The 18,509-nt window shown below is 33.2% G+C and overlaps 2 protein-coding genes across 6 annotated transcripts; one reads left to right on the forward strand and one right to left on the reverse strand.

Annotated features, from left to right (window-relative positions):
• Positions 1-282: 282 nt before the first annotated feature.
• SCCRO3 (defective in cullin neddylation 1 domain containing SCCRO3) lies at positions 283-2,519 on the forward strand. The gene is made up of 3 exons (XM_090104644.1): positions 283-544; positions 627-857; positions 1,227-2,519. Exons 2-3 carry the CDS (start codon positions 782-784, stop codon positions 2,117-2,119), a joined length of 969 nt encoding a protein of 322 aa, XP_089960770.1. The 5' UTR covers positions 283-544; positions 627-781; the 3' UTR covers positions 2,120-2,519.
• A 1,041-nt stretch (positions 2,520-3,560) lies between these two features.
• eRF3 (eukaryotic translation release factor 3) lies at positions 3,561-17,331 on the reverse strand. Of its 5 annotated transcripts, none has more exons than XM_090104642.1 (12): positions 17,130-17,331; positions 15,799-16,010; positions 11,500-11,605; positions 10,878-11,024; positions 10,532-10,677; positions 9,820-9,974; positions 9,263-9,380; positions 8,312-8,515; positions 7,915-8,073; positions 6,735-6,839; positions 6,322-6,490; positions 3,561-6,122 (listed from the first exon to the last, which is right to left on the reverse strand). In XM_090104642.1, exons 1-12 carry the CDS (start codon positions 17,188-17,190, stop codon positions 6,079-6,081), a joined length of 1,626 nt encoding a protein of 541 aa, XP_089960768.1. In that variant the 5' UTR covers positions 17,191-17,331; the 3' UTR covers positions 3,561-6,078. The 5 variants fall into 5 exon arrangements, with proteins under 5 accessions (XP_089960768.1, XP_089960767.1, XP_089960766.1 ...); XM_090104641.1 differs by having other exon boundaries at positions 15,787-16,010; XM_090104640.1 differs by having other exon boundaries at positions 16,950-17,331.
• Positions 17,332-18,509: the final 1,178 nt, after the last annotated feature.

Raw genomic sequence — 18,509 nt, forward strand, 5'->3', positions numbered from 1 at the left:
AAAATCTCTTAACGTAGGCACCTACATTATTCTATTTTTTATTGATTGATTTTATTGCAGATGCTAAAAAATTATGTATACTTAATATTAAGATAAAAGGTATTTAAATGGTGTCTAGTTTATAATTTCTTAAACTGGAATTGTGGCGTGTGCGTGTGTAGTGTAAACTCAGTGTAAAGCCGAGGTGTAAAGCATTGTACTCTTTGGTATGAAGCCTCTATGCGAGCCTCTATGAATTACGTAGAGATTGTCATTAATTGATTGTCAATATGATGTGACATTTAAATTTTATCAAAGATAATCCTCTATCCTGTTTTGATTTCTGCTGGATAGTGGATATATCATTTGAGGGAATATCTTTTATTTCCTCAAGCTTTTTCAAAAAGTTATGAAGATTTACTGTATGTGACATTGCTTTACTTAATAAAATCAATATAAATAATATAATAGAAAAGCAACTATGCAAGGACTAGTTATGTCCGATAGAAATAAATTGTTTAGTATCTGACCTCTGCTGCAATCTATTTCGTAGTTTCTGAAAATGGTATGTTAATATCATTGGAATATATATTTAATTGTTTTAAATTAAAAGTAAACTTATTTACGTATACTTACTATTGTTTCAGACTTTTATAAAGAATTATTTAGAAACACCAGTTATCAAAAGGATTTTTTTTCATTATGTTGCATAGTGGTGTTATAAAAAAAGAAAAAAATACATCTGGTGCAGTTTACACGAGTATTTATATGAGATTTTCAACGATTTTCAACATTATATCAAATGGGCCATTGTCTTAGTTGTTTCGATAACCAAACAAATGCTGATGTCGTGACATCACCTAATAGGAAAAACGATGGTAAGTTGCAGACACAATTTTATAATAGTAGTTGTTGCTCTCTGGAAAAGTAATCTTTATATATTATCTAAATAGACATCCATGTGAATGTCCTTACCTCCATTAAAAGTGAGCTTGACTTCCTCTTCAATGATCATCATTATTCTCTCCATAGATATGTATTAATAATTTAATAGTAAGATCTATTTGAGAAATCAGTATTCATCATTTTAATCTCTAACATGTATTTAAAATAAAAATGCTATACTTAATTATGAAATCTTTGTAAGCCAGTAAATTAAAATAAACAATAACACACTCAATCTATTAGATATTTATACAATATTATGATTAGATTTTAATACAACGTTTTACTTTTCGTTTTTTCAGAGATAACAGAAATTATCACAACAAATCAAGTCCCAAATGCTATAATATCTGACTATCCACAAGAAGAGCCTTTGCTACACAATAATGATAATAACATAAATTCATACAGACATAGTAGCCAAAACGCTAACATTATGTGTACAGTCATTGAAAATTCTGATCCATCTAGTGTTCATAAATTTCATGGAAGTTCAGAAAAGCCCAAAGCAAAAAAATTGCCTTCCATTCCCCGAACAATGTCATCATTGGGATCAAATGATCATGTTTCAGAAAATAAAATTAATCATTTATTTGACCAATACAAAGATTCATTAGAGGATGCTATCTTAGCGGAAGGTATAGAAAACCTATGTAATGATTTACAGTTAAATCCAGATGATTTTAAAGTTTTAGTTCTGGCCTGGAAGCTCAATGCTAGTCAAATGTGTAGATTTACTCGGGGGGAATTTATACAAGGTCTCAAAAGTATGAAAACCGACTCAGTGAAAGGAATACAGCAGAAATTATGTGATATAACAAATGATTTGAAAAACGACACAGAACAGTTTAAGGATTTGTATAGATTCACATTTAAATTTGGTCTCGACGTCAGCACTGGTCAAAGGATTCTTCCATCCGACATAGCTATTCTTCTGTGGCGACTAGTCTTTACAAACAATCAGCCCCCAATCTTAGATAAATGGTTAAGCTATTTAGAAAAAAATCCACATATAAGAGGAATACCAAAAGACACTTGGTATATGTTTTTGAACTTTTGTGAATTTGTGGGAGATGATCTCAGTAGCTATGATGACACAGAGGCTTGGCCCAGCCTATTTGATGATTTTGTGGAATATGAAAATGATCAGATGAATCAAAATATTTCTAAAAGTAATATGATTATCCAGGACTGAAATTCCTATATTTGCCAAATTTTAGGTATAGTAGGTACTTAAATATTGAGACTGATGATAACATTTGCATCAAGAATGCGCAAGGAACTAAATCTTTTGTATTCATCAATTAGACAATGTAAAGATGCTGATTTAAGACATTTAAATATGATGTAAATAATATTACTTATAAAACATATTATTAAAACTTAGCTTTATTCTAAAACTAAATATAACATTCCATATCTGGAATTAGCCCAAATTTGTAAATAGTCTGCCAATATAACTGATTGCTTTTATGCGCAAACAAATATTTAAAAATGTATATATTATTATGTATGGTATTTCCTTTTTTATTTCATCACCAAACAAACTACAAAACAATGCCTGATTTGCATAATAGATCTTATTTTAAAAGCTACGGTTTTATTTTCCTTGCAATGTTCCTTTTACAGATTTCCTTGGTTTGTCTTCATTATCAATAGATTAATGAAGGATATTGTGATGTTGCTTTAAAAATCTAATTGAGATGTGGCCAGGAATTGTTATGCTTTATTCCCAGAATAAACCTAAAATTGGCTTTATCTTGAGAGTAATTATCTAATGTTCATAATGGCAAAAATGTATAGGGAAAGGTACCATCTCCTATCTGCAGCGTCTTGTCGAGTCTATTGTAACACTCATTTGCCTTCATGGATACCTATTTATAGCTGATTATTCTGTGCTAAAGCACTTCTTGGGCAGCGGGCTAAGCAACTGTCTTTGCTGAAATTCTGGACACTGTACAGTGGTGCAAATTCATATACCTATTTCACTTACCATAATACATAATTTATTCAATAAGTTGCTGGCAAATTTACAATTATATTTGTGCCTATAGGTCAGATGATATATTTGGGGCATTTTTTGTGAATGAAAAATTTCAATTACTTTCGTTTAAATGAGGTACATAAATGTAGTATAAACTTAGGTATCCTTTGGATAGGTGCCTTTTGACAAGGATCCACGGAAGAGAAAAACAATTATTGTATCTAATTTCTTCACTTTATTAATAAAAAGGGTAGTTACTCGCGTTTGATTATAAACCGACGTAGAAATAGTTCTATTCTATTCAAACCTGATGGCTGATATAAGTTGATCATCTATACATAGTTTCTTTTTATCTGTACATTACCACCTTACATAATAATCTTTAGTCACCTTGTTGTTACATTCTTCCTTAGATTAAAATTTTAGACAAAGAGGCAATACAAGCTTAACTACAGCTTCTGAATCAAGCCATTATTGTTTAAAAAACTAATATGAAGCTGTTGGATAAGATTGCATGAAAAACACTTGGTTTGCAAAGCTTGAAGTAATTGACGAAAACAAAGCAAGCGGTCTTATATCCATATTTCAGTCTGTAACAATTTAACTTATAACATGAAAAGGAAACATTATGATATCAAGTAATAAACTGGTGGCCGTTTTATAATGAATTTTAATATCAACATTGCTTACAATTCTGTCGACAAGCTAAATATGCCGAGAACCCTCGTTGAAACAAATCATATGACGAATTTACATGTCGGGAAGACAATAACATACGTCTAATAAGTAATGTTCTTTCATTAATTTATAATACATTTTTATCGACTTTATACATACTTTACAAATTTGACAAAAAAAAGCAACTGATACACCAAAAGCATATGCGCTACTTATAAGGCGGTAAATAAAAACAACTAAATATACAGCAGTTTAAATAAATTTTATTAAATTAAAACAAAATAGAAATGAAAGTATGCAGACGCTCGCGAAGAGCCATGCAGTGGACGCAGCACCTCAGCGAAAATATAAAGGATCAATTCGCATTTTATCAGTTCCACGCAAACAGTTATCGAGTCAAAAGAGGTGCAAACGTACGCCTACGATGCTTACAAGGATATACATAAAATACCGATAATAAACATTATCCATCGACCTAAATATAAACTGATTATGTTAAAAAAGATGAACATTAAAAAAAGAATAATATATAAATTTATAACAATTGGAAGGTCAAACCGACGTTATAAACGACTTTCAACCACAGCTCCCGAATCATCTGTAAGTACTCTGTGTTCCTACATTAACACTTTCAATGAGTAAAAAATTAATGTGGGTATACCGAGCGCAAAAAATATAAACCAAATTAACGTCAATATTTATATATTGGACAGCACTCTTGGACGAAAGTATAGATCAACCTAAACTTTTGTGTATTACTTCATTTCATGAAAATAAAATCATAAAGCATGAAATAAATAAAAAATTAAAATAATAAATGAACCCACTATTGGCCACAAAAGCAATAAATTATTATTAGCTATTATCATAATTTTATAAAAATATTGCAAGAAATATAATAATCTATATCGTAATCATACAAATCGATACATGTGTCGATCTATGCAAATATTACGCTATGTCAGACAAATTTAAGATAATATAAATGAAACGTTTATTCATATTATGTAAACAGTATATCAAATAAAATGGGCGAATATTACATAGTTTTAGAACTATAATGGTTATAATGATAAGTGAAAATATAGGTCTACTAGATAGGATACTCAACGCTTTGACTGGATGGGGAGCGAGAGATACACAATATATAACCTACCTTATATAGACTAAACAACAAGGGTAGATCAAATTAAAATAAAACATTTTTTGCAAAATATATTCTGCCAAACGAGATGGATGTTTTTATTTTCAATATGCAGAAGATTCGTGTAAAGCAAACAATATCTAATAATATTTAAAAACTGTTTTATTACACTAGTAAGCCGTTGATCATCCTAACATAGACGAGAGCATCATTCACCCTGCGACCACATCAAGACGTCGAGATAATTCTCCGTGCTCTTATCGTTTCATGTCGTGGAGAACAATGAATTAGAACTATCATAGTTTAAAAGAGAACGTCGTCGGTATAATATATACACAACCCTTCTTTACAAACCCACATCGGCTTTCATATCGCTCGTAGTCTATTGACGTATAAAAATATTAACATTCAATTGTTGTATACTATGCGGTTACACATGAAATAAGAGCACTTAGAACGCGACACGTTTCGGATCGTCGCAGACGCGCGTCCGTCTCAGTGCATCACGCGCTGTCTGCGACGCGCCCGTTGTGAACTTAACGGAACACCACACTTATATGCAATAGACAATAGATTTCAACAATTCGTATTATATCTTTTATTGGTGTAATCGGTAAGCGAGTTAGCGTGTTCAATGTTTAAATGCTAGTAAAACATTCAAAAATTTATACAGAGCCGTTTGACTAATTTACGAGTAACAAACTCTGTTCCTTAATAGTAATCTTTACATCGAGTTATCCCATAACATTTATCCATCAAACACATCCTATATTTTACTCATGAAAAAGGTTTATTTTTTTCACGTAGCAACCTTTAATTCCTGTTCTCAATATCATAAATATATAAATACATTTAAACGATTATATCTCGATGTCGTTATCATTACTTATCACATTCGCTCAATATCAGCTTTTAACAATCTAGGAAACAAGAATTAAAACGGTAATTAATCAAGTGTACCAAATATTATTTATCTATGACACACACATTGATCCAATATCTAATTACAATTATTCTAACATCAACATCCTGCACAGGAACAGTATTTAATGTTGCTAACGTAAAAAGCAGAGTTACGCTGAAATTTTTATTAAACATTTTATAAGGAGTACACCATATTGCAATTGTGTAAATATAAAGATGCTCTCTGGCAGTGGCCGTACGCAATGCATTGTTTCCGTCTGAAGCTAGGTTTCCTTTGATTCCGATAATTCCGATGTTACACACAACACTCAAGCTCTCATATGGATCCCAAAGATCAGGATTACATAATATTATAGAGGCATTCTCTGATATATGATAATGATGAAAGCCTAAACCTAGCTAAATTACAAACGTAGTGCCAAATTTATTCAACCACCTTGAGTACTTTCCCAATTGCAATAGTTTTATCTGAAAGTAAAAAACATTAATTTAGTTAATGAGACAATCACTATACAAGAAATCTATTTCAAATTTATTGTCCAATTGTGTTAATTGAGAATTTATTTTTGTAGATTAATGACATATTGAACTTACAATAAATAGAAAACAAAGAGATCACCTACTAATGTGTTGTTTCACTAAGAAATCTAAAATAAAAGCTACTCACTTTCATCTCTTAAAGTAAATCTTCCCATCTGAGCGAATTTCTTGAATGGTTCTAGGCAAATGATTCCCGCGCACTCTATCCTCATAATGGCAACTTGGTCCTGTTTTACGAAACGCGGTCGCGTTTTCGACTTTTCTCCCGTCTTCTTGTCCACTAGACAAATTAGCGCCTACAAAAAATATGTTATATAAGCAAAGCAATAAAAAAAGAGCATGTGTGCCGAGCACACGTGTCAGAAGTGAAACTTCTTTTGCAAGATTCAAAGATACCAAAATTTTCGCCTTACTCCATGTCGTAACGGTATTGCCATGACGCCACTTTCAAGTTTTACTATTCGCCTACAGAAGTCTCACTTCAAAAATCACAAAAGATAAAAATCTCGGCATAAACTTAATAGAATACTGGGATAATACCTTAACAGTAACTTCTTCCGCAGCACAATGTATGTGCATAACTGCTGAGTATCCTGCACAGATGATGGACTTATGTTCCAATATTACCACTTGAGCATCAAATACCTGAAAACAAAGGGCATTGAAACTTTCTGGCATATCAACCCGGCCGCCATTTTGATTTTTTTTCAAAATCGCGGCGCACGATTAAAGTTGTATGCATGGATAGAGGATATATAGACAAACAAAAAATGTCTAATAACATAGTACCCTAAAGCGTCACATTACCGAGATATTTGGAGGTAAATATTCACTTATGAGTACAACGTCAAACACTAAAAATTGACTTATTACGTGTCTATATGCATAATATTATCTCCAAATAATCACTCCCAGGTAGATTATTATTAATTAACCGTTTATTGGAAGAAAGTAGGTACATTCATTACATAAAAACATACATACTTACATAAAAATGTAAGTAATGTAATGAATACCTAATTTCTTCCTGTAATAATAATAATCTACCTGGGAGTGATTATTTGGAGATAATATTATGCATATAGACACGTAATAAGTCTATTTTTAGTATTTGTCGTTGTACTAATAAGTGAATATTTACCTCCAAATATCTCGGTAATGTGACGCTTTAGGGTACTATGTTATGATACATTTTTTGTTCGTCTATGTGTCCTCTATCCATACATACCACTTTAATCGTGCGCCGCGATTTTGAAAAAAAATCAAAATGGCGGCAGGTCGATATGCCAGCGTCCATACAAAAAGTTTCAAACCCCTTTATGTGTTGATAAAAAACATATTAATATTTAATAGTCACTTTAGTGTTGTTAAAACGTCAAAAGTTATTTTAATGCATGTGTTTAAACAGATTAATAAAACATTTTTCTATTGTAGTGTCATGAATTTTTCATTATTATAACATCTTCAGCGATAACAAAAAATATCATATGAAATAGAAAACATTTCCACCTCATATGATGATCATATAAAGACATAATTGAAGTGAAACTTCTTTATCGGGGTTGGACAAAAATTTAGTGTAACATTTTTGCGTTACGCCGTACGCGTGACATTTTTGCGTTACGCCATACTCGTGACATTTTAAGGTCATAAAGAAGTTTCACTTCTTACGTGTGTACTCTAGTACACGCATACATTTTTTTTTAAATAATGTACTCACTCTTCCCGTGGTGATAGGTTCAGCGGTGTCACACAAAACAAAGCCGGGCGACACGTCCTCCTCCTCAATGCCTTTCAGTTTTACCTTAACGTTTTCACCAGGACCGATGGACGTCACTTCAATATCGTCCGACCATAACTGATCTACAGTCACTTGGACCTGTAATATTTTCGGTATATTCTCATTATTTCGTTAATATTATGGCATTTTCAATATTAACAAAGTACAATTTTATTGAAATACTGGCCTCTGGCCGTTTAAAGTGGGTCAAAATCGCGCCCATAGAAGTCGGTTACAAACAAACAAACATACAGGTGAAGCTAATATAAAGCGTGTAAAAATCTCCATCCGGTGCTGGCGCGAACATCTACTATTAAAGTAAATAATCTGTACATACCCTGTTAGGCATCAAGAAAAGCGTGGCACCCTTACGAGTGACCCCCGCTTCAACTTTCCCCATGAGAACTGTACCCATATCTTTATATTTATCTACTACGGGCATTATGAATGGGCCGTCCATCTTACGATTTAGAGATGGAAGCTCATCAATAAGCTGGATGAATGAAGGTCCACGGTACCACGGACAAACTTCTTCAGTCAACTAGAATTAATTAAAAAATAAAAATATATTATTCATAACAACCCAAAATAAAATAAAAAATAAGTTTTAAGTACTGACAATTTCCATTACACTTTAAATTTATCTATACTTATAATAAATCTGTAGAGAGGCCAATTCTGTACATGAAATATATTTAAAAAAAAGCTATGAAGGGGTGATAAGGGATCGCTACTGATGCCAAAAATGCAATCAGTAAAATTTTTGTCTGTCTGTCTGTCTGTCTGTCTGTCTGTATATTCGTTATAGAAACAAAAACTACACGACGGATTTTAACCAAATTTGGCACAATTATTCTTCATACTCCTGGGCAGGTTATAGTAAAAGAATCATGTAAATCGGTGTAGAAACACCAAAGTTATACATGAAATACGCTATAGGTCATCGCGCGTGAATACAGAATCATGCCATAAGGATTATTTTTGTGTATCAGTTGCCGCGTTCGACGCGCTTCGCGGCGGGAGCTATAAAAAGGCGGCGGGTCTGCACCCGTTTCGCGTTGTCACGGCATCACGTCATGTGAACGGCTGAACCGATTTCGATAATTCTTTTCTATTATATTCCTTGAAGTACGAGGATGATTCTTATGTAGAGAAAACGTAAATATGTACCACGGGCGAAGCCGGGGCGGACCGCTAGTACATACTAAAGACAAACAATAAAAACTCAAACTATCTAAAAAATTTATCTTTATTTCTGATATCTATACATATAACCAAAAAATCTCACCCTTTCCAATAATCCCTGCCCAGTCTGACCTGACACAGGCAAGAACGATAAGTCTTTTGCTGGATTAAATCCAAGCTTCTTCAAGTATGGCAGGATTTTGTCTCGACATTCATTGTATCTGAAAGTGAGGTTGGAAATTTTGTAAATATTGTGGTCAATTGTGAACCAGTGTCCAAAAGACCGGATAGAAAAAATAATCATAAATCTATTGAGTTAGAAAGTAGTGGGTAATGAACCTGTGTCTGGTCTAAAATCATGTGCATAAATTGCAAACACTGTGGGGTATCACCACATAGTATAAAACAAAGTCGCTTTCTCTGTCCCTATGTCCCTTTGTATGCTTAAATCTTTAAAACTACGCAACAGATTTTGATGCGGTTTTTTTTAATAGATAGAGTGATTCAAGAGGAAGGTTTTAGTATATTATTTATTAGGTTTTAGACAAAGCGGGCGAAGCCGCGGGCGGTAAGCTAGTAAACTTTATAGTTTAGTAGTAGTAGTAGTAGTATTTATATACAATATCAATTCAAGCTAACTTAAGTCTTAAGTTTATTTACCTCTTCTCTTCCCAGTTCACAGTGGGATCATCCATCTTGTTCACGAGCGCCACCAAGTGTTTGACACCCGCGGTCTTTGCTAACATAGCATGCTCCCTCGTCTGTCCCCCTCTGTCAAAACCTGTTTCAAATTCACCTTTCCTCGCTGAAATTACCTATAACGAGTTTGAAATTGTGTTATTTGAAGTATCTTGTTTTTTTTTCCAGCCATTTACATTTTTCAATCATCAATATTTCATTACAGACAAGTCCGTGAACAGTATTCTGGGTCTTGGTCAAATTAAAACTTAAATTTTCCAGAATTAAACCTACCATATTCTTTTGAATATGGTGGGTTTAATTTATTAATTAATAATTACAAAAATAATGATTATTATTTATATTATTACTTAATAGTTAAGCAGTATTCAAATTTTGGCACATGATTAAAATTCAAGTAAATTTCCAGTGCCGTATGATTGATGACTCAAAACAGGAACATTTTATGGCTACACAACTTGTATGCTAATTAGATTTATCTACAGTATCATACTTTTGTTAAAAGTTCATTATCAAGGCCTTTACTAAACTAGATAAGAAGCTATGATTTGGTAACATTTTTTTTTTCAATTTAATTATTACTTAACCACCATTTAAAAGACAATTATCACAGAGAAATACGTTAAATTAATTATCTGAAAACATAATTACGAGAATATATATAAGTACATACCAAAACAGCAAGATCGGCTTGTGCCGCGCCACCAATCATGTTGGGCACAAAACTTTTGTGTCCCGGTGCATCAAGAATTGTGAAATGCTTTCTGTCAGTCTCAAAGTATGCTCTGCCTACTTCCACCGTCTTTCCCTTGTCACGTTCTGTTCAATAGACAAAAATATAAAATAAAAGGTTTGCAAAAATATCAATTTTTTTAAAGGAATATTTCTTTTGAGGTAGTTCATTTAGTGTTGTTATGTTGTACAAAATGTATGTTTCATATTCGTTCATTTAATTAGAAATTACACTTAACACAATATTTATTTCTACTTTGAATGCAAAAGATAACAAACTACATTACCTTCTTGGTTAGTGTCCAACGCCCAAGACAAGTACCATGATTCTCTTGATTTTTCTCTCGCCTCTCGTTCATATTTCTCCAACGTCCTCTTGTCCACCATGCCAGTTAGTGACATAATTTGTCCACCAATTGTAGATTTACCAGCATCTGAGATAAAGGTATTCATTCATTCAGATGAGAATATTAAATGAAGTAACATTGTTTCATTCTTCATGTAAATTTTCATAACATGTACATTATATTATGGTACATTTATGGGAAAATGTACTGTAAAATTATTACTATTTTATGCCCCATCCACACGCTGGCTGTTTGTCACAAACACCGCAAACAGCAAACGAAGTCCCAAACACCAACCACAATCACCCAACACAAACAGCCATCCACATGATTGGCGAACGGTCATAACATTCCGAATCGGCAAACATGCAGCCTTTGATCTGGCAAATAAACCGACACCGATGCCGAACACAAACACGTTTACAGGCAAACAACGACTAACAACCATCCACACGTCTGTGTTTGCTGTTTGCCATTGTTTGTCAAGCGTGTGGATGGGGCTTTAAGTAACATAATTAAAAAAATAATAAAAAATTAATGGTGTCGATCAATAGCTACTCACCTACATGTCCAATGAATACGACATTCACGTGTTCTTTTTTGCTTCGCGTGTCTTCCACCCGCGGTGGCTTCTTCTTAGGAACTTTCTTTGCCAATTCTCCATCTTCCTAAAATTTTAAACAGATCGCACGCTAGTAATTGGCCCTTGTACACAATGATTACGTAAAACATAATGACCTAAGCACGCAGAAATAATTTACCTTTACTGTCATTAAATAAAAATATCTACTATCACGATTAAATTATGACTGACGAGCAAAGGGTTTCGCCGCCAAATTTAAACTAAACATATTTTTATAAGCGACAAATTCTTTCACGATATTAAAATGATAAAAACAAGGTTATTACGTATTCGTAACGCGTAAGTAAACTTCAACGACAAGGACTTCGTCATAAAAGGAAATGATAAGATTTTGCACTAGGAGTTCTTTTTTGGCTCTACTTAGTACATGACTGTTAAATAATATTTAACCCATAATTTTATGTTATCAGTTTTACCACACCTACAATAGAAATAAGATAAAGATCTTGCAAATATGATAAAAAATTGTAAAAGCTTGTGTGTTCTTCTTTGAATAAAAAGTGGAAATATATATTTAATTATTTTTGTGAATAAGTTAATATTACCTGTATTATATATTTTTATTATGTTATTCCCTTATTTTAGTAAGTTTAAAATGTTAGATGAGGGAATGGTGGAAAGTTGTTCAGTTTAAATTTAATTATTTATTCAATCAAAACTGTAATTTCTTGTTAATTGTTCTCAAAATTGTAGCCATCATCATCAAGGGGTCATCAACATAATATTATCCAATTAAAAAAACATTCTAAACATGCACAGTTAAAAAAATGTTAATATTAATTTGCTATAACAAAACTATCAGCATACAATAAAAACTAAATCCATGCTTTCTATTCCTGTACACCACATTCTAATCATTAACTATGAAAGAACAAGTAAATACTAAGTATAACCACAGTATTACCATTATTTCCTACAGTAGTGCGACGAATGTACTTGTGCAGAGAAACGGAGGGGAACTGGCGGGGGTCGGGCGACGCGGGCCGCGTAAAGCAAACACGCTTAGTTTGCTTTACCTAGCGCGAAAGGATGACGCAGTCGTATTTTTTGTGTAATAATTTTATTATACATAGGTACTTACATATTCTATTATGGCGCGCACAAACTGTTCGGTTTACGGATGTAAATCTACATTGAAATCCCAGAAGGAAACAATATTTCAGAAAGATTGTATTAATTGTATCTGTTGAATTAAAATCAAAGCTATATATGTTGTCCTCATTATTTTCTAATCAGATTGTACATCCCAATGCGAATGCATTACTTAGTTAAATGTTATAATATACAATTAAGAACATCCAAAAATAAAGTGTCCACGTAAATAATATTTAGCAGTGCAATATCTGTAATTATATATTTATGAACAAATAATTACATCAGATTTAATAATCGCAATTATTTTGAATGTACATATGAATAAAGATTTCATCATAATATTAATAATCACAATTGTTTTATTTCCCATTTGTTGCAACCCTAGCGTATTTTCGTGTGGCAGCGTCATTACCTACGCTGGCGGCGGCATCGCGCGACATCAAAGGCGATTCCTTACTGTAGGAAATAATGGTTATACTGTGGTATAACTCTACATGGCAGAAATAATAAAAAAATAGTTTGACATTAAACTCAATTGAATATATCAATGTGAAAAGTTTGTCTCAGAAACATGCAATGTAATGCAAAAACAACTGGACTAATTTGGCTATTTGTATAATTGTGCGTATTTAAATTGGATATTTACCAGTAAGTACCTGAGTTTACGCCTGTACTACAGAGGTTCATGAGACCAAACTTAAGATACTACACATAGTCAAACAGGCTGGGGTTTCTAGTATTTTTAAACTTGTAATTAATGTTTACATAAAAAAAGTGCCTTTGTATACTTAGTTAAATTTCTGTTCTAAGATACCTCAATTTAGGGATAATTAAAAATACAAATTATAGTACAGAATATGATTTTACTGAATAAATGTTATTTTTCATTTATTCCTGTACAACATCCAATTTCTAGAACAGGATATACCTATTTGCAAATTATGGCATTCATTTAAAATTTTATATTATTAGTTAGTTCTTTAAAGAAACGAATCTTCAATGGCGGCGCTTATCATTCCCTCTCGCTCACACACGGCCGTACGGTATGCAAAAAAAAATGGAAAAATAAAATCACTAAAATGTATTTGATTTTCCCTATACCTAATAGTTTTTATCATAAATTTACAATGACAATTATGCATTTGCGAAAGTAAATAACTTTCAAGTATTATGGGGATTTTACATCGAGATAGAATGTACTACGTACTAGAGAGGCGATCGCTACTACACTCTCTTTAACACGAGCTAGAGGTAAGAATCACAAGTCTCTTTAGTCTGTGTCGGACTGTGCCCCCCGCTTGCCGCGTCAAGACGTGTTATTGCTCTGTTCAAAATGCCTTCGTGTTTGCTTAGATATTGTTTTAACAGTTCCCATAATACAAACAAAGCCCGAGGAGTGACTTTTCACCAGTAAGTTTCCTTATTATGAGTAAGCCATGCATTTTACTAATATTGTTATCATTTTGCGAAAAATCACCACGCGTTCTGCGTTTCGCGCCATTTTTCATAGACTAACAGCACAGACGTGACACTATCGATGAGTCTGTTAAAAAAATGTAACTGGATTTTTTTAACTATGTATATACAATATCTACTAGGAAAGATTACCGTGGTGTAGTACCTAAATATTTATACTTTTACCCGACTACGCAAAGTAAAACGGTAGGTTATATTAAGTAATATTTATTTATTTACCTATTTTTATTTATTAAAAAAAGCCTAATCAATAGTTGTTCCAATAGGATTTATAAATTATTATGCACAACAATTACAAATAAACACAACATTCACAGAAACTAATACAGTAAAAGTTCCTTAATCGCGCTTCCTTTATTCGTGTTTTCACTATTCGCGGATTAAAAAAATGCGACCCAATTTCTATATTCACGACTAAAAATTTTTTTTATACGCGGATTTAATAAGTACATACATAATAATAAAATTATTCCAATAGGTATCTTACCCAATATCCTTGTCAAATGGACCAATAAGAAAGTAAAATAGATCTTATAACAAGTTTGCCTAAAGTACATAATATTATGTTCTTAAATGATATCGCCGAGGCCTTTGACACAAGTCGCCTTTGTCGCAAGCCACCTCTGCAGCGATTGATGTTTTTGAGAATGTAAATAAACAGAATGGAAGCAACCTTATAACTCAATAAATAAAGTATATTTTTAAATGTAGTTCCGTTTATAGTAAAGTTACAAAAATTGTGATCGAGTAAGGGGGCGTCCATAAATTACGTGAGGTGTTTTTTAAAATTTTCTGCACCTCCCTCCCCCCCTGGTGAGATGTCGTGAGAATTTATTCAACCCCTCCCCCATCCTCGAATCTCGCGTGAGATTTTTCAAAATGTGAGTTTCTTATATGTAAACGCCATCAACATTGAATCATCGTATCCATTTAAATTACATCATGAAGCAAAAACTGATAAAACTATTGATTACTACACAAAACGACAAAAGCTTAATAAATTGATATTATTTAAAGGAAATTAAAATACATAGTTTAATATAAAATCCTCGTTTTATTAATTCCCTAGTATCAGTACCACCAGATAGTACCAAGTAAATAGATTGCACAATGTGTCGCATCTGCACGCATTGCTTAATCTTTGAACTTGAAGCCACGCCTCGCTCGTTCCACACGTACCCCACCACATCGGCCGCGCGCAATGTTTTTGTTTGGAATAACCCCTCTAGTAATATATCTCGATGGGATTTTATTACTTTCTGTATACGTAAATATGATAATTCATATAAATACACAAATACAATAACAAAAAAGTTTGTCAACAAACAATTTGAAATAATTAATAAAATAATTATCAATTTACGTTATTTTCTTTTCTTTTTTGATGATCCTACCATCTGTCAAAGTCAGCTTTGGCCGCCATTGAAGATTCGTTTCTTTATTGAACTGACTAATACCAATAAATTGTTTTTTCAGTTGCCTAGCAACTTTAGATGTGTTTACTATGAGTTCAGCATACCTACCATTCTATCTACATTAATTATCTGTTCCATGGAAAATGTGTGAACAATGGAAATGTAAATGTATTCTGTTGCAAAAAAAAAAATGAAAAGAAATAAAAAACATGCTAATTACAGGGGCTTCCACCTGTGCTTCAATTTCCTCGTCTTCTGCTTCAATGATTTCTTCTGTTAGTAGCGCGTTATCTTCATTCTCCCAGCTGTCAGCAGTTGGAGAGTTGTCATCTGGTGGCACTTCTGGTACTGGGGCCGCTGCTGCAGCTGGAGGCACAGGAGGAGGCTCCTCCACTCGGGGAGATGCTGACGCAGCACATTCCCCATTGTCTCCCTCTCCGCATCCTTAAAATAAAACATACTAGTTAATAAAGAAGCTATTTTTGTAACCCGATAGTAGGACAGTTTTTATATCTAACACATGGTTTCTTTCCCTTATTCTCTTACACTGTATCAAATACAATAAATAAACGATAACTTAATTTTGTATAAATTTTACTTGCTTACAATTAAACAGGAAAATAATATACAAATGGTATGGTATGATTATATTTTAAATATGACTGCTTGCTACTAATATAATGAGTTATTCCTTTCTTTGTATGATGAGTATTTGGAATATAAGAAAAACTTTACTATTTAAACCTTGATATTTTATAGAAAATACCATTAATAGAAAATTACTCTTTACTTACAATTAGGATACTTAAATCTGAATATTCATTATGCATTATTTTAAGAATTTCTTACATACCAAGATATTTTTGACCTGTCATCAAATTTTTTTTTACAAAAATATGGCAATTACTTTTAGTTTATTTGGCAATCTAACACTTTTAACTATTATAATGCTTCAAGATAACTATTCAATAACAATCTAGATTAAAATGTAAAAAAATAAAGAAGTATTTTCTCATAAATTCTTGCAAATAATTTTGTAGTATGTGAGTGAAAATTTTCAGTTTATAAAAATAATATGTAGCCACATCACCCTTTGATATTTTTCCCGTGTTCATCATTTCGTGGATACTTCTTCGATAACTTTGCAACAGAGAATGAGAGAAAGTTTATTATGACTATAATTATATAGTCACGCCGCGTGTCTCGACATAACCCGTTAGAACTGGATTCGGCAAAAAATAGTCATGGTATGGACGTTGTATTGAACTTTAAAAACTATTGGAAATTGAATATTAATCCAACTTACGCGTAATAATTAGCCATAGAATTCGATTCTATCAAAAATTTACCATAGCAGCTATGATAAATAATGACATGACATACCATTTAAGACCGGACTGCCATCAGAGCTCGTGGAACTACTTTCAGATTTTTGAGGCGTTGTCGGTGAATCATTATTATCGCTAGCCTGGGAAGGCTTTGGACAAAAAGAAGGCACGAATTCCACGGCATTAACATTCAACGTGGAAATTTTAGTAGACAAGTCATTAGAATCTTTTGCACCTTTTTCACCCACAACTTCAGCTTGACTCTCCCATGAGTCCGGAGCACCGTTATTGGACATTTTGAAAAACAATACAATATAAAGTTTTAATTATTTGTTCTTTGCTACTTATTTTTCTAATTATTCGCGTTCTTTTCTCGATAGATCCGCGTGTGTCTTTATCTTACACACCGGAAGTTCATGGCAATTTGCCAAATAAGTCATTACATGTTAAACCACTTTTGCTTACAAAGTATAGTTAAAAGAAAAATATAGGAAATGCAAATAAATTTGTATTATATTATTTAAGTTATTAATGTATTTATGGGTTTTTTACATACGTTAACAATATCTGTAATTATTAAGAGTTTCTTAAATGACTATATCCGGCGAGTTGCCATATAATTCTGTATTTTGCAGTTATTTATTCCGATGAGAAAGTTGTGTGTATAATGTGCTTTTTCTATAGATATAACAATTACAAATAATAATTTTAGATAAAAGAATGTATGTTGAAAGTGGTGTGATTTAAACATTGAATGCCGTGGATGTGTCAGCGGATGAATTCAAGGTTTGTTTTTAAATTATTTCATTTGCAGGTAGTAAGTTGATATAAAATTTATAATTTTACAAACGGCTGGTTCACACTTTGATTAGTGCGAGTGCAGGTGATTAGTGCGAGTGCAGGTGTGTAGTGCGAGTAGTGTCCAATTCAACTGCGAGTGCAGGTGATTAGTGCGAGTGCAGGACAATGGTGAAATTCGCGACGCTACACACTACGCTAAACACTAAACACTAAACACTCCTGTCCAGACGTGTTTAGGCAGGCACACTGCGAGTGAGGGGGAAGGGAGGGCGCGCGGGACGTGGCTACTCGCAGTCCACTCGCAAAAAAATAGAACACGCTTCTATTCACTTTACTACACAGCCTACTAAACACTCGCACTAAACAGTCGCTGTCCACACGTAGTACTACTCATCACCTGCACTCGCACTAATCAAAGTGTGAACCAGCCATTATTATGGCTGGTTCACACTTTGATTAGTGTGAGTGCAGGTGATTAGTGCGAGTGCAGGTATGTAGTGCGAGTAGTGTCCAATTGACTGCGAGTGCAGGTGATTAGTGCGAGTGCAGGTGTGTAGTGCGAGTAGTGTCCAATTGACTGCGAGTGCAGGTGATTAGTGCGAGTGCAGGCACGCTGCGAGTGAGGGGGAAGGGAGGGCGCGCGGGACGTGGCTACTCGCAGTCCACTCGCAAAAAAATAGAACACGCTTCTATTCACTTTACTACACAGCCTACTAAACACTCGCACTAAACAGTCGCTGTCCACACGTAGTACTACTCATCACCTGCACTCGCACTAATCAAAGTGTGAACCAGCCATTAGACGTGAAATCGA

Source organism: Colias eurytheme, chromosome 8, assembly GCF_061535395.1.
Source record: "Colias eurytheme isolate Ceu_HAF_F1 chromosome 8, ilColEury1 Martin Lab GWU primary, whole genome shotgun sequence".
In the NCBI taxonomy this organism is placed as follows: Eukaryota; Metazoa; Arthropoda; class Insecta; order Lepidoptera; family Pieridae; genus Colias; species Colias eurytheme.

Excerpts from the sequence above, each read along its gene's own strand:
- eRF3 (XM_090104639.1), bottom strand. The coding sequence starts at position 17,190 with ATGTCCAATAACGGTGCTCCGGACTCATGGGAGAGTCAAGCTGAAGTT. Across the intron at positions 11,606-15,786 it reads AAGCACAGGTGGAAGCCCCT|GAAGATGGAGAATTGGCAAA; the intron begins GTAATTAGCATG and ends TTAAAATTTTAG. Across the intron at positions 9,381-9,819 it reads GTGAACTGGGAAGAGAAGAG|ATACAATGAATGTCGAGACA; the intron begins GTAAATAAACTT and ends CCTCACTTTCAG.
- SCCRO3 (XM_090104644.1), top strand. The coding sequence starts at position 782 with ATGGGCCATTGTCTTAGTTGTTTCGATAACCAAACAAATGCTGATGTC. Across the intron at positions 858-1,226 it reads ACCTAATAGGAAAAACGATG|AGATAACAGAAATTATCACA; the intron begins GTAAGTTGCAGA and ends TCGTTTTTTCAG.